At 37.1% G+C, this 14,438-nt stretch overlaps 1 protein-coding gene across 1 annotated transcript in view; it reads right to left on the reverse strand.

The window, feature by feature from the left end:
* Window positions 1–14,438, reverse strand: part of LOC148952314 (uncharacterized) — a 121,209-nt gene that overhangs the window by 31,458 nt on the left and 75,313 nt on the right. The window contains exon 12 of the mRNA XM_089089759.1: window positions 4,969–5,185. Coding sequence (XP_088945885.1) covers window positions 4,969–5,185 — 217 coding nt within the window. The remainder of the gene's footprint in view (window positions 1–4,968; window positions 5,186–14,438) is intronic.

The raw sequence follows: 14,438 nt of genomic DNA on the forward strand, positions 1-14,438 counted from the left end.
GGGTATTTATATAAATATTTCTACTACAATATTTCTACTACAAATATTTCTACTTTCACAACCTCAGCTTCTATAAGTGAGGGCAGATTAGAAGATAACCCCTTCTTCTCATCTAGAATATACCTATAATGCACAGTTTGAGCCATCATCCTAACGCCACAAAAGCCCATTGACCCCTCCCTTGATCTCTCTCATCAATATTATATACAAATATGCTCTGAGAAAACACTGGCAATACGGCCAAGAACACACTGGAAGAGAAAAAACCCAACGAGGGTAATTTTCAGCCACTGAATAGCAGATAGTTCGGCACAAAGCTTCCGCTAAACCATCCTCAGTGCAAAAGAAAAACCTAACCTTTTGAAATAACCTGTAGAAAAAAAATGAATCACCAAAAATGACTGGTCATTTTTTTCCTTGTGTACGGGTTACTTCAAAGGTTAGTTTTTTTCCTTTTGCACTGGGATCAGCGTAGCGGAAGTCTTTGCCGAAATATCTGCTTTGTCTTTTCGTTTTATTCACTAGATGAGACTAAGCCTTGTTTATTTTTGTCTTTTTATTAATTAAATAAAAAAACAAAACAAGTTTTTTCAACTGAAAGTAAGGAGCAATATTCAAACTTGAAACGAACAGAAATTATTGCGTATACAAAGGGGGTTACCTCCTCCCCAACACCTCGCTCTTTGCACTAAAGTTTACTAGAACCTTTATAAAAGCGTATTATTGTTCTAATTAAACGACCCTTGTGTCTCAGGGTGTTTTTTTATTTAATTTCTGATCGTTTTTTTTTTTAAATAATACCAGGAAATCTGACCTCACCTCCACAAAGAAGCCCCCTCCCCACGGAAATATCCTCTAGACAATTCAATACCGGTGAAAATTTACCCCGGGCAATTACTCTTAACTACTCTGCACGTAAAATTGAGACGGAAAAGAGAAAGCAAGACGTATAAAAAGAATTTTGTATAAGAATTCTGGCAAATTCCTCTTTAAAGTTCACTCCTTGGAAACTTCCCTCCCCAGGGAAAATTACCCAATAGAAAAACCCCCAGCAGAAAATAGGTCCCACTACCCCCAACCCGAAAATGAAAACTTATACCTTTCCCCTGGGGCTGTGGGGGGGGGGGTTCTTGTTGTACCCAAAGGCATATTTATTGGGTATTTCAACTATGATGAACAAAATAGCTATCTAAAAATTTTAATCGGACGACTTTGGGAAAAAACGGGCAGAGGCCAAGTTGCCCTCTAATTTTTGGTCACTTAAAAAGGGCACTACAACTTTTAATATCTGTTCGAATGAGCCCTCTCCCGATATTCTAGTACCACTGGGTCGCCCTCTTAAAAAAAAAGAAAAAAAAAGAAAGAAAAAAAAAGCACAAAATCAATGCTCCGTTATTATGAAATATCGACATTCCAAATCATCATATTAGGTTTTAAAATTATAAACAATGTGAACGTGAAGTTAATTGATAGTTTCAAGCCCTTTGTGCTAATAGATGGTTAGATACGTCGCGTATGTGCACATGAAAAAAAAAAAAGTTAGTATGTAAAACAAAGAATTCAAAAGACTTGAGCATTAAACTAATAAAGACTACGTGTGTCTTAATGAAATTTATACATATAAAAAGCCGATTCTTTTGATATTAAATAAAAAAACAAGTTTTTTAAACTGAAAGTAAGGAGCGGCATTAAAACTTAAAACGAACAGAAATTATTCCTTATATGAAAAGGGGCTGTCCCCTCCTCAACGGTTCGCTCTTTACGCTAAGTTTTTTATTGTTTCAAAAAATAAAGTTGTGAGACAAACTTTAGCGTAAAGAGCGAGGCGTTGAGGAGGGGACAGCCCCTTTCATATACGGAATAATTTCCTTTCGTTTTAAGATAAACGGCCGCCCCTTACTTTCAGTTTAAAAAACTTGTTTTTTTATTCAATTTCTGATCGTTTTTTAGTTAACGCAGCTTTTATTTTGGCTCACCGTCATTGAATAAGTAAACAAAATTTTTCATAAAAATTTTACTTTTCTTTTACTAAATGGATGTCTCTAAATTTGGTTATGACGTAATTTACGAATTAACTTACGTAACTAACTTCTGTATTCGTATATTTTTCTTCTGGCAAAAAATACAAAGTTGCAGATTTTTGCAGATATGAGCTTAAAACCTAAGTAATAGGGTTTTCTGATACGCTGAATCTGACGGTGTGATTTTCATTAAAATTAGTTCACCTGTAGGGGATGTTTCCCCCCTCTTTAAAAAATCGGGTAAATTTTCTCAGGCTCGTAGCCTTTGATGAGTAATACGAAATTTAATAAAATTTATATATTTAGAATCAACATTATAAGCCCATTCTTTTGATACATTTATTGACATCAAAATTCCGTTTTTAAAAGTTTCGATTACTATTGAGCCGTATCACTTGTTTTTTTTATTACGTATATGAGGGGGTTCTCCCCTAAGTCAATACCACGCTCTTTACGTTAAAAGCTAAAAAAAAAATTTATTCACAAACCCCTGAATCACAAAGGCCGTTTAATTAGAATAGATAGCTCTTTTGAAAACACTAAAAAAAACTGTAGCGTAAAGAGCGAGGTATTGACTTGGGGGAGAACCCCCTCAAATACGTTATAATTTCTGTTCGTTTTAAGTTCTAATGTTGCTTCTTATTTTCAGTTGAAAAAAACTTGTTTTTTTTTTTTTTATTTCTGATCGTTTTTTAAATAATGCTTGGAATTCCGGCGCCCCCTTCATAGCAATTTCCCTTACCCCAAAGAAACATCCTCCACGGAAAGAATCTCCCGGGTAACCCCCTCCTCCAGCCCCACCCTCCAGAAAAAAATCCTTCCTGAAAATGTCTGTATACTTCCCAATAACCAATAAATAATGCTGGCAAGTCCGGCGCCCCCTTCATGGCAATTTCCCTTCCCCCACGAACACTTCCTTCATGGACAGCTCCTCCAACATAACCCCCGACCCACCCACCCACCACCCACTACCAGAAAAAAACTTCCTGAAAACTTCTGTATACTTCCCAATAACCAATACTATATGTTAATATTGGGTAAAGTTCGTACCTTTCAGCCCTCCCCCCGGGGACTTCGGGGGATTAAGTCATCCTAAAAGACATAGTTATCATACTTTCAACCAAGCTGAACAAAATGGCTATCTTAAAAGTTTGATCGGGTGACATTGGAAAAAAAATGAGTGTGGGAGGGGGCCTAGTTGCCCTCCACTTTTTTGGTCACTTAAAAATGGCACTGTAACTTTTAATTTCCGTTCCAATGAGCCCTCCCATTATATTCTAGGACCACTGGGTCACTACGATCACCCCTGGATAAAAAAAAACAAAAAAAAAACACACACACACACAAACACGCATCCGTGATCTTTCTTCTTGCAAAAAATGCAAAATTCCACATTTTGTAGATAGGAGCTTGAAACCTCTAAAGTAGGGTTCTCTGATACGCTGAATATGATGGCGTTATTTTCATTAAGGTTCTATAACTTTTAGGGGGTCTGTCCCCCTTGTTTTGAAAATCAACCAAATTTTCTAAGGCACGTAACTTTTAATGGGTAGCACTAAACTTAATGAGTTATATATTTGAAATCAGCATTGAAATCTGATTCTTTTGATGTATCTATTGGTATCAAAAACCCGTTTTCTAGAGCTTCGGTTACTATTGAGCCGGTCGCTCTTTACTTACAGTTCGTTATCACGAACTGTTTGATACCTATTGGTATCAAAATTCAGTTTTTAAAGTTTCGGTTACTATTGAGCCGGGTCACTCCTTACTTATAGTTCGTTAGCACGAACCGTTTGATTATTTTCTTTTTGATTCTTCGTTCTTGTCGAAACATTATATTTGGTTCTAGGCGTTTTCCCCCCCCCCCCCCGAAAAATTCCCCCCGTGGAAAATAAGGCTTTCCAAATTTGAGAATTTTATGTGAGTGGCGCATAATACACAAGTACCAAAATTCCTTCCTTTTACGGAAATTAAGAAAATAAAAAGCTTTATTTTCCAGGGGGGGGGGGGTAAACCCCGCCCACCGTGTTACACATTTGTACGTGTTTTCTTCCAGGTACTATTCTGTGATTTTTTTCTTTTTATTGGTTAAGCTTTGGACAAAACAACTAATGAGTGTTCAAAGCTAGCAAATGACGAAGTCAGTAAAACACCAATTCAAAGAAATTTAATTTTCTTTTCTTTTGTTTTCCTGAAAGCAATTTCAATTATTTCAGGTAACTTATTTCTATAATTAAAATTATATAATTAAATTATTAAAATATATTTAAATAAATTATACAATTATTGAAGTTGCGTCTCTTCTTATGGTATCTGATTAAGCCATATGGTCTAACGAATCCCAAGTGACAACACTTTGATTCGCTTTGTTGTTTTTTGTAACCCCCCCCCCCCTCACACCCCGAACAAAACTCCTGAATACGGCCTTGCTGAAATAGGTGCTAATGTGTTATAGTTACAGACACTAGTAACGATTATGTAACTATTGCAGAGGAAAACAATTCATTTTCCCTTATCATGGGATGATGAAATCGTGATTTCCTTCACGCAATATAATTCAGCTGCACGGACAAAAGCAAATCTTAGACCAATAATTCGGCGCAATCTGGAACTTTGTCGGCTCTCTGATCATGAGGTGGCAAAATCAACAATACAATAATAATAAAAAAAAACACAATTAAATATACCCTGTATGTAAACATTTAGTCCGTTAAGGAGGGGGCGGGGGCATAGGAAGAATAGAAAGGCATAGAAAGTAAGAGGATTAATAGCACTAAGAAAAATTAATTGCAAGTCCTCTTTTTAATTAAATTAATTACAAGGTCAGCGATGCTTCATATTTAGCAGTAGACCAAACTAAATGTAGGTGGTATATGAGTAAATTCTCTACAATATTTACCATTTCACCAGGATTCTGAAGTTGTCAGGCTAAAAAATAATATCTTACCTGTTTCTTTTTCAATTCACTTTCATAGTAGAAAAGGCCGTCTTCAATCGCTTTTGCAAGATCTTGAGTCATTTTAACACGACTGGTGTAATCACCAGTTCGATCATAGCCCTCGTGTTTTAACGGCCGAGAACTACTAGGTCCGGTACCAGTTGGTGCCGTAACAATGAGCAATTTATTGATCTCTTGATCACTGAAATCTTCTTCATCATCTGACCTAGAAGTGCACACGAAATTTCAGCAGTCTTAAAAACATAGTGATGAGAGGGCGATTGTACAAAACAAAATAAAAAAAAGAAAAAAAAAGAGAAAAAACAAAGAGTAATTTTTGCACAAAATCAATGCTCCGTTATTATGAAATATCGACATTCCAAATCATCATATTAGGTTTCAAAATTATAAACAATGTGAACGTGAAGTTAATTGATAGTTTCAAGCCCTTTGTACTAATAGATGGTTAGATACGTCGTGTATGTGCACATAAAAAAAAAAAAAAAGTTAGTATGTAAAACAAAGAATTCAAAAGACTTGAGCATTAAACTAATAAAGACTACGTGTGTCACGAATATTTTATTTTTTTCTAAATGATGTTTTTTGTTTTTTAGTTTTTTAAAAGAACAAATTGTTTTTAAAAGGGGGGTTGAAAAGAATAGAAGATAAGAGCAGTGAGTAAAGAGAGACCCTGAAATAGTATTCCAAAACTGATTCCGAACCCCCCCCCCCCCACGGCTGATTGGTCTCCAACCCCTTTCAACATATAGTAAAAAAACTAGAACCCTCAATTTCTGATCGAATGAGGACCATCCGAAGTTTCTACGACCATGAGGCAGAGGCGGGGATGAGGAAGGGACAGTACCCCTCATATACGGAATAAATTCTGCTCATTTTGATGTTTAATGTTACTCTTTTACTTTCGTAATAACAGCGTAGACCCGAACTATTCCCAGAAATCAAGAGGGATTAAATATCAATTTCATATTTGGATGCGCTTTTCAAGGTTTTTGTGCCCCCCCCCTCAAACAAAAGTTCTGGATACGGCCCTGAGGATTATATATCAATTTCTACCTCTATGCTCCCCTCATCTATCCCTTAGAACTAACTTTGTATTTATCTGAAGGCTTAATGAGAGTTGGGATGTTTTGGCATTAAAATGCACCCTTTGAGGCATCTCCCTCCCTCCCTAACTAAAAAACCATCAGAGAACTCCAGGTAAAATTAATATGTTATCCCCAGGGGCGTATTCCGTCAAAGTCTCGACCCATTCCGTCCTAATAATGTTTTCACTTGAATGAGTTCATTCCTTTAAGACTTTGTTCGTTTATGTAAAACATCAAATTTACACACAACAGTTTGAACCAGGGAGTTTGGTTAGTATTCCTTTGTTTGCATCTCAGTCTGGAGGGGCGGGGAACCTCTAAAATCCGTTTTAAAAGCTAAATACATCAACTTCTCACTAGAGGTCCTTTACATGGATATGGACAACCTTTCAACCCTTTCGGACCAAGCCTGAAAATTATTAGAGGAAAGTATTTTAGATTAATTGTTAAAAATGGGTCCTTTCGTGGTGGAGATCTATAACTGAAATAGGAGGTTAAACCCATATGTTTAATTCTAAAGAAAAGAAAATTACAATTTAGGCACGATTGGCTAAAATTCTAATTCAATTATAAAACTTTTATCTGAAAATTCACTTTTTGGCATTTCAGACCCTTCCTCCCGGATTTTATTTCCCAATCGTGACCAGGCCAAATCACTGATTAGAAAATATAGAAATAACAAACTCCTGCTTTCTGTGATTGTGGGCCGATTTGAATTTTTTCCTTTGCACACGATATTGAAATAATCAACATTACTTCGTAACGGTTTATTTATAAAAAAAAAAAAAAAAAAAAAAAAACTAAAAGTCTGACAAAGGCAACGATAATTTTATGGAAACTCAAAAGATAAAGCAACTGAAACACATGGCTCAATTATTGAGCCATGTGTTTCAGTTGCTTTATCTTTTATAATATACTTTAAGAAGAATCCTGTCGAAGGTTCCTGGATTTCAAAACATAAGACTATTTTCGAAGCTTCGCTCTTGCCTGTTCTCTAATCACGAAGATTGACAGTAGCTATATAAAGGACAACGCTCAAAGTCCACATACAACGCCCAGCTTATTGGTGAGTTAGAAGTTCGCCGCGGTAGCTTGAGATGAAAATTCTTGATTGTTTGAGTGAAAAGGTAGCTTTAGCCAAATTCTAGCGTTAGAAACAGGGCTGTTTAAATGCAACGTAATATATACTTCGCAATGTCAAACAGGCTAGGCCACAGATAGACCTGCCAAGAGCACAATCGATAATCGAAAAAAGTAATTTCGAACACCAGTACAATCGATTTATGCATAGCAAACACCCAGCTCTTACCCTCTATTGAAGGAAAAAACTGATAATGTTAGTAAAAACAAATACTTGGGAATCTTCTATTGGTACTAATTTAATAATTTCATACGGAATTCCTATATTTTCAAACAAAGTAATTTAAATCATCTCAAATTTGTGGTTGCGTAAATCGGTAATATTCTAGAAATTGCGTAAGATTCATAGCAATTTCAACATAATGAACTGGTCAATTACCTGCCACCAAAAGCGTCACTTATGGAATGGCTAAGGGTGAGCCACCCCTCCCCCTCGATGCATTCGGTAACCTGTAAAAGTACTGCATCCACAAAATAGGTTACCAAGCACCACAATTTCACCAATCTCACAGCGACTTTGCGTAAATCTCGATTTTGATTAGTAAAAAAGTATGTAGGACTTTCCTGCTAGTCAGTGAATTCCATTTGCAACCCCCTCTCAACATTTTGCCTTGTGACACATCTGATTGCAATGTTGAAGTCCAGGACAGATCAGGTCGTCTTTGTAGCCAAAATTAATTCCCTCTGGGCAGTATCCGTTTATACATTATGTGTATTATAGCTACATATAAGGGCAAATTATTTAGTATTGATCCATGAAAGATTCTATTAAAAACTCTGTAAAAATCGGTTCAAAATTGAAGTGGAGCACTATGGAGTGTGGTATTTTCGTTGGTCATGGTTCTGCAACAAAGTAATCGAATAGCTAAATGTGAAAAAAAAAGAAAAGCATTCTTGATCCTGCTTTTTTTCCAGCTAGTTATGATTTTGCTCTTGAGACCACATTCCCCGGTGAAATGGTACTTCCAAAGGTCACCCATAAAGGGATAAGAGTGTTGATTGCAAAGCAGCCCGTGATACTGGCCTCGGGATGATTTATAAACAAAATAAAACACATTCTTATCATCGTTCACTCTAGGATCACAACGTAAGACCTGGTACTCTCAAGTTTTCCTTTTTAATGTCTGAAACACTGGATTCATCTGTCCCTATTAAGGGTATACTGATGGTAAACTTGTGATGAAGTTTTTGAGGTGGTTTTGTAGCCCAAATTCTGTGTCCGATTCACAATGTATTGAATTAAAAGCACAACCGTTGTTTGGTTGCAGCAACAGCTTCAACCTAATGAAAAAAGAGCCACGGCTCATAGTAACCACAAATTTAAAATCAAGCTAAAAAAAATTCTTTCATGAGACAAGTATAACCGATTAACACATAAAAAAGGTTTCACTACCATTCAGCGGCATTTTACTTTCCTAACAAGTTTTTTTCCCCTGATCAGCACACTGCTATGCAGAGCAAGTTTTAACAACATTCGAATCTTGTCTAAAACATTTATTACAGGGGGAGGGGTCTCTATATGTTGAGGAGCCAGGAAATACTGTCTTGCATTATGCACGCAACATTTCTCATTATACATTACCGCAATTTTGGAAATGAGTTTACATAGGATGTGATTGCACTAAACTAACCTTCAGGTGGACAAAAACTTAAAATCATGACTTAACTGTTTAAAATTCTAAGGATGTCGGCCAAGAGGATTTAATACTACCGGAAAGAAAGTAAACAATTCCTGCATATAAATTAAAACGAGATAGCGGAATTAAATAAGGAAAATGTCTACATAGCTTGTGCGATTTTACTCACATTGAGATTTTATTAATGCTGAGATTTATCAGATTTTTCATAGAGTTTTCTGATTAGCTGAAAAAGTCTGATAGGTAAAATTCTGAATGGTTCAAATTAGTGCTGGCTAAACATCAATAATAGTAAAATATCGTTGGAAACGGGCCTTTAGGCATTCAAAAATGGATGAATGCCATGTTTTTTTTTGGTGCTATTTCTTTTTTTTTAGAGAAGATTAGGCTGAATTATGAACTGATAAGGTCCAATGCACTACAAGTCTAAGTTTATAGGATTTTATAATGCTTTCAAACTTGTTGGCAGTGATTCTGGATTCTAGTCCCCTTAACAGACTTTGACGCTTATGGACTGGTGCTGAATAATACAAAACAGGGTTGCTAATCAATATTGCTCATGTAATTATAAATATATTACCGGAAGAGTTACTAATACTACTACAACTACTAAAAACTCACCGCAGCACCAAGCCGCCTGAGGTCAACACAGCTACGCACGCTCCTCCTCCATCCTAATATATTCAAAACCTCCCTTTTTACACCCTCTCAGGAAGTTCCTATTTCCTTTAAATCTTTCTTTATGACGTCCTCCCACCCCAGACGAGGACGACCTGCTTTCCGTTTAGCCCTACACAGTTGGCCGAAAAGAAAAATCTTCGGCAATCTGTCATCCTTCATCTGCACAACGTGCCCTAGCCACCTTAACCATTCTTTCATTATAGCCCTAGAGAGCGGTATTGAACCACATTTTCGTCTATTCTATTGTTTGAAATACAGTCAGTCGGCCGGGTACCCAGAACAATCCTTAAGCAATTTCTCTGGAAAACATCTAGCAAAACTTCATCCGCTTTTCGGAGTGCCCATGCTTCAGAACTATATTTGACATCTGTCATCACTGTAGCTTCTAATATTCTAATCTTGGTCTGCAGACTAATCTTCCTATTCTTCCAAACTTTTTAAACTGTGAAAAAACACCCTGAGCCTCGGCTATTCTACTTTTGAAATCTTCACTGCTCCCACCATCTTTACTAATAATACTACCAAGGTAAGTGAAGCTGTCCACCTGATCAATCTTTTTGTTACCCAACTTCGCCGTTTCATCTTCACTTACTCCTATCCTTAGTGACTTAATCTTCTTAACATTAATTTTCAAACCTATTCTGGCACCCTGAACTCGCAAAACCTCTAAATCTTCATTCATTTTGCTCACACTTTCATCTAGGATGCTTAAATCATCAGCATAATCTAATTCAAGGAGACTTTTTCCTCCCCATTTAACTTTGTGGTCTCCCATTGCCTTTCCAGTGCTCCTTAAGACGAAATCAATCCAAATGATCCATATAAGGGGGGATAGAACACAACCCTGCTTAACTCCAGATTTAAGACAAAACCAGCTGCTAACCTCATTTCTACCTCAACCGCAGCGGTGTTATTCTCGTACATGGCACTCATCACTTTAATGTATTTGTCTGGTATACCACACAAGGATAGAACCTTTGCTAAAGCTCTTCTATCAACAGAATCGAATGTTTGCTCATAATCTATAAGACTGAGGACCAAAGGTGTTTGAAAACTATGGCACTTGTCAATAATTAACCTAAGAGTGAAAATTTGGTCGACGCATCCTCTACCTTTTCTAAAACCGCACTGCTCTTCTCTTAAAACTTTGTCTACGGCATCTCTCAGTCTAAAAAGCATCATATTACTAAGTAATTTACTACCACCAGAGACCAGACTAATCCCTCGATAATTACCACGGTGTGTGTGTAACTGAACCCCTGTGTAACTGAACCACCGTATAACTGAACCACCGTGTAACTGAACCCCCGCATAACCGAAACACCGTGCAACTGAACTCCCGTGTAACTGAACCCCATTTAACTCAGCCCTCGTGCAACTCAACCCCATTTAACTAAACCCCCATGTAACTGAACCCCCGTGCAACTCAACCCTCGTACAACTGAACCACCGTGCAACTGAACCACCTTGCAACTGAACACCCGTGCAACTGAACCCTCGCGCAACTCAACCACCGTACTTACATTGGGTAAAACACACTAGGGTTATGAACCATAGTTATTTAACTATCGTATAGTTATTTAACCTTTGAACTGTTTTAAATAAAATGGTCGTCCCAAAATTAAAATCGGGCATATTTGGGGAAAAAATAGGGTGGGGTGGAAGCCCTCCGATCACTTTTAACTCTGAAAAAGTGCACTGGAAATTTTGATTTCCAATCGAATTAGCCCCCCCTCCCAAAGTTCATAAAAAAAAATTTCTACAAAACCTTATGTGTTAGCAATGAGCCCCAGATGCTGCTAGTGGGGTTGTTAACCCCAAAGGCATGGTTATTAGATTTTCAGGCTATTTTGAAAAAAATGTTTATTTTTATTTTGATCGGATGTATTGGGGGGGGGGGGGATGTCAGTTAAGAGGGAAAGGCTGATTGTCCTGTGATTACCTTTGATTCTTCGAAATTGAACTTTCAATTTCCAATCGAAAGAGCCTCCTTCAAAGTTTCCTTCCCTTCTATAAAAACCTTAAATTTTAACAATTGCTAACTTGCAATAAAATACAGATTGCAGATACAGGTGCATCAGCAATTTTTTCTGGAGCAGCTTAGCGTATCAATATGAAACTTCTGGGGCATCTACCTGCTACTACTGCTATTAATACTGCTACTACTACTACTACTAATTCAACACTATTATTACTTCTACTGCTCCTACTACGACCTCTGCTACTATTAAACTAGCACTATTAAGGATACGCATATCAAGTTGAAGATTTCACAGAATGAGGTATTTGAGTTGGAACTTGAACTAAATCCAAAGACACTATGTGCATGCAGATTTTCAAAATGGCATATCTCAAAAAGGGATTTGTGTATTAAGTTGGAACTTTCAGAGTGCTTAAAAGGAAAGTCATTTTACCAAAAGGAAATATGAGCACGCTCAGCCCTGGATTTACCACTAGGTCCCTAGGCCAGGACCTAGTAAGCGCAAAATTCTACTGGGAGCAATAAATTATCAGTGAGTAATTTTTTGCTGACAAAAACTGGACTGATGTGATTTATCGTCGCCAGGTGCACTCTGCCGCCGCGCTGCCTATTCACAGAAAAGTGACTTTAAAACAACACAGGAATTCCATGGTCACTTATAAACTGTCAGATGTCTCCCAAGAATGTTAGCTGAGAGTTCGGTATTACCCCTCTCTCTCATCACTTTTCGCTCATCAGTTGTGTTCTGTTAACACACAGTTACATGGTTACACACAGTTACAGTTACACGGGGGTTTAGTTAAATGGGGTTGAGTTGCACGGGGGTTCAGTTACACGGGGGTTTAGTTAAATGGGGTTGAGTTGCATGAGGGTTCAGTAGCACGAGGGTTCAGTTGCTTGGGGTTCAGTTACACGGGGGTTCAGTTACAATGGAACCAATTACCACACTCACTTTTATCACCTTTCTTATAAAGTGGCTTAATTAAGGTTTTCCTAAAATCGTTAGGTACTTCCCTTTTTCAAAAATCATATTCATAACCTTTAGTAACTTATTTCTAACCTCAGAGCCACCATATTTAAGAAACTCATTTACCACCCTATCACCACCTGGAGCCTTATTATTTTTTAGTCCTTTTAGTACAGTCGCTAATTCCTCCTCACAAAACAAATGTTCCTTCACATCCAATGTATCACAAACTTTTTCATTTTCCTCTATATTGTCTTCCTTCAACTCTATCTCGGTTAAGCAAATTCTCAAAATGTTCGGCCCATCTCTCTTTAGTTTTTTCCTTCGCGACCCCATTCCTATCTTTAACTGGGTCAAGTCCGCATTGACTACTCCCTCTCAATTTGTTAACATGCCAGTACCGTATATTACTATTATGCCGTCTAGCTGCATCTTCCAGATCCTCGGCAATTTTATCCATGGCCTCGACGGAATTTATAATTAACAAACGCGTTAATTGAATACCCAGAAAATGTGAATAATTTACCGGAAATAACTATAAATTATTTTTATTGCAGGGTCTATACTTTACTCGATGCGAAAAGTATTAAGAGGGTCTCGGGAGGGGGGGGGGGGGGGTTACACCTAAAACCTTCGCAATAGTGTACTCAACAACTTCTTAGTGCCTTAGCGATCGTATTAACAGTGTAGTAATGCGTAAAGAACAGACTGACATACATTTGATTTTGTATATATATAGATTTAATAAGCGTTTGTCAATCTTGTGAGAACCACTGAAATATGTCCGCATCGGCAAGTACGTTTGCTTGCTTAGTATTGTTGTTTTGAAATAAAAAGCACTATATCAATAACTAAGTGTTAAAAAATTACATAGTTGACTTTGCGAAAGTTGTGCTGAACGATACCATAAAGTTTAATAAAGCCATCAGACTAAACAGAAAGTCTTTTTACATCACAGGAGAAACATAAGCAGGATATAATCAAAATACTGAACAGCTTTTAGACGGCTGATGATTTACTTAAATTATTAATTAAACCAAGACAATAAAGATTCTATACTTCGAAAGCCGAGTTCAAGACCAAAATCCCCAACCAATTCACAGGAAAGGGACTTGTAAACAAAGTCAGCGAGACCAGACCGTTAAGCCCACACTAAACTACTAAAAGAACGGCATTTTCACAGAGACCCCTTGAAATAAGAATGCTTTGAAATGACGACTCATGTGACGCTCAGGACGAATGGCAGGGCTGATTCTCTCCACCAGAATACCAGTAAATTCAATATTTTAAAGCCTAAATAAACAGAACTTCCTGAAAAGTCTTCTTAAAGATAATCAATGCTTAATAACCTACCAACACCAATATAAAAGCTAGACAATAATCAGAAAATCTTCTTCCGTTTAGAGGAATACCCGGCTAAATTCTTTCCATATGACGTAACTTGAAGACAAAAAACCCAAATTAACGCAACATTGGGATTTTCAAAGGTGTATTTTTGCCGGTTATTTCACTGAAGCATAAAAGCAAAAGCTTTCAATTTACTGAGCCAGTTTAATTCTTACATTCGAACGCGCATCATGACGAGCAACAAAAATATCGACATCGAGAGTGGAGTATCTTTTCTTAATAATTCAGTTTATAAAGAAACAGTTGAACCAGCCGATGAGAAAGAAACTACCTGTGATTCTAGTAATAAAACCAAAAGTGTGTTTGCAATCAGCGTCGTTACAATCATGACGCTTTTACTCTTAGCAACGATGAAAGTGCTACATTTACCCAGCTACTCGAGTGAAGCCGACATAGCAATGTGTTACTGTGAAAATCGTTCTAATTTAGTTCTTGACGAATTCCAAACAACAGAACTTTCCTTGACAAATGGCATTGAATTAACGTGTGCAACAGGGATATTAGTGTGTGACGATGAGAGTGATGCACAAGCTGCTGCAATCATTACAAATTTTCGTATT

This window comes from Artemia sp. Qi Xiang Cuo, chromosome 5 (assembly GCF_049724085.1).
Source record: "Artemia sp. Qi Xiang Cuo chromosome 5, ASM4972408v1, whole genome shotgun sequence".
Classification (NCBI taxonomy): domain Eukaryota; kingdom Metazoa; phylum Arthropoda; class Branchiopoda; order Anostraca; family Artemiidae; genus Artemia; species Artemia sp. Qi Xiang Cuo.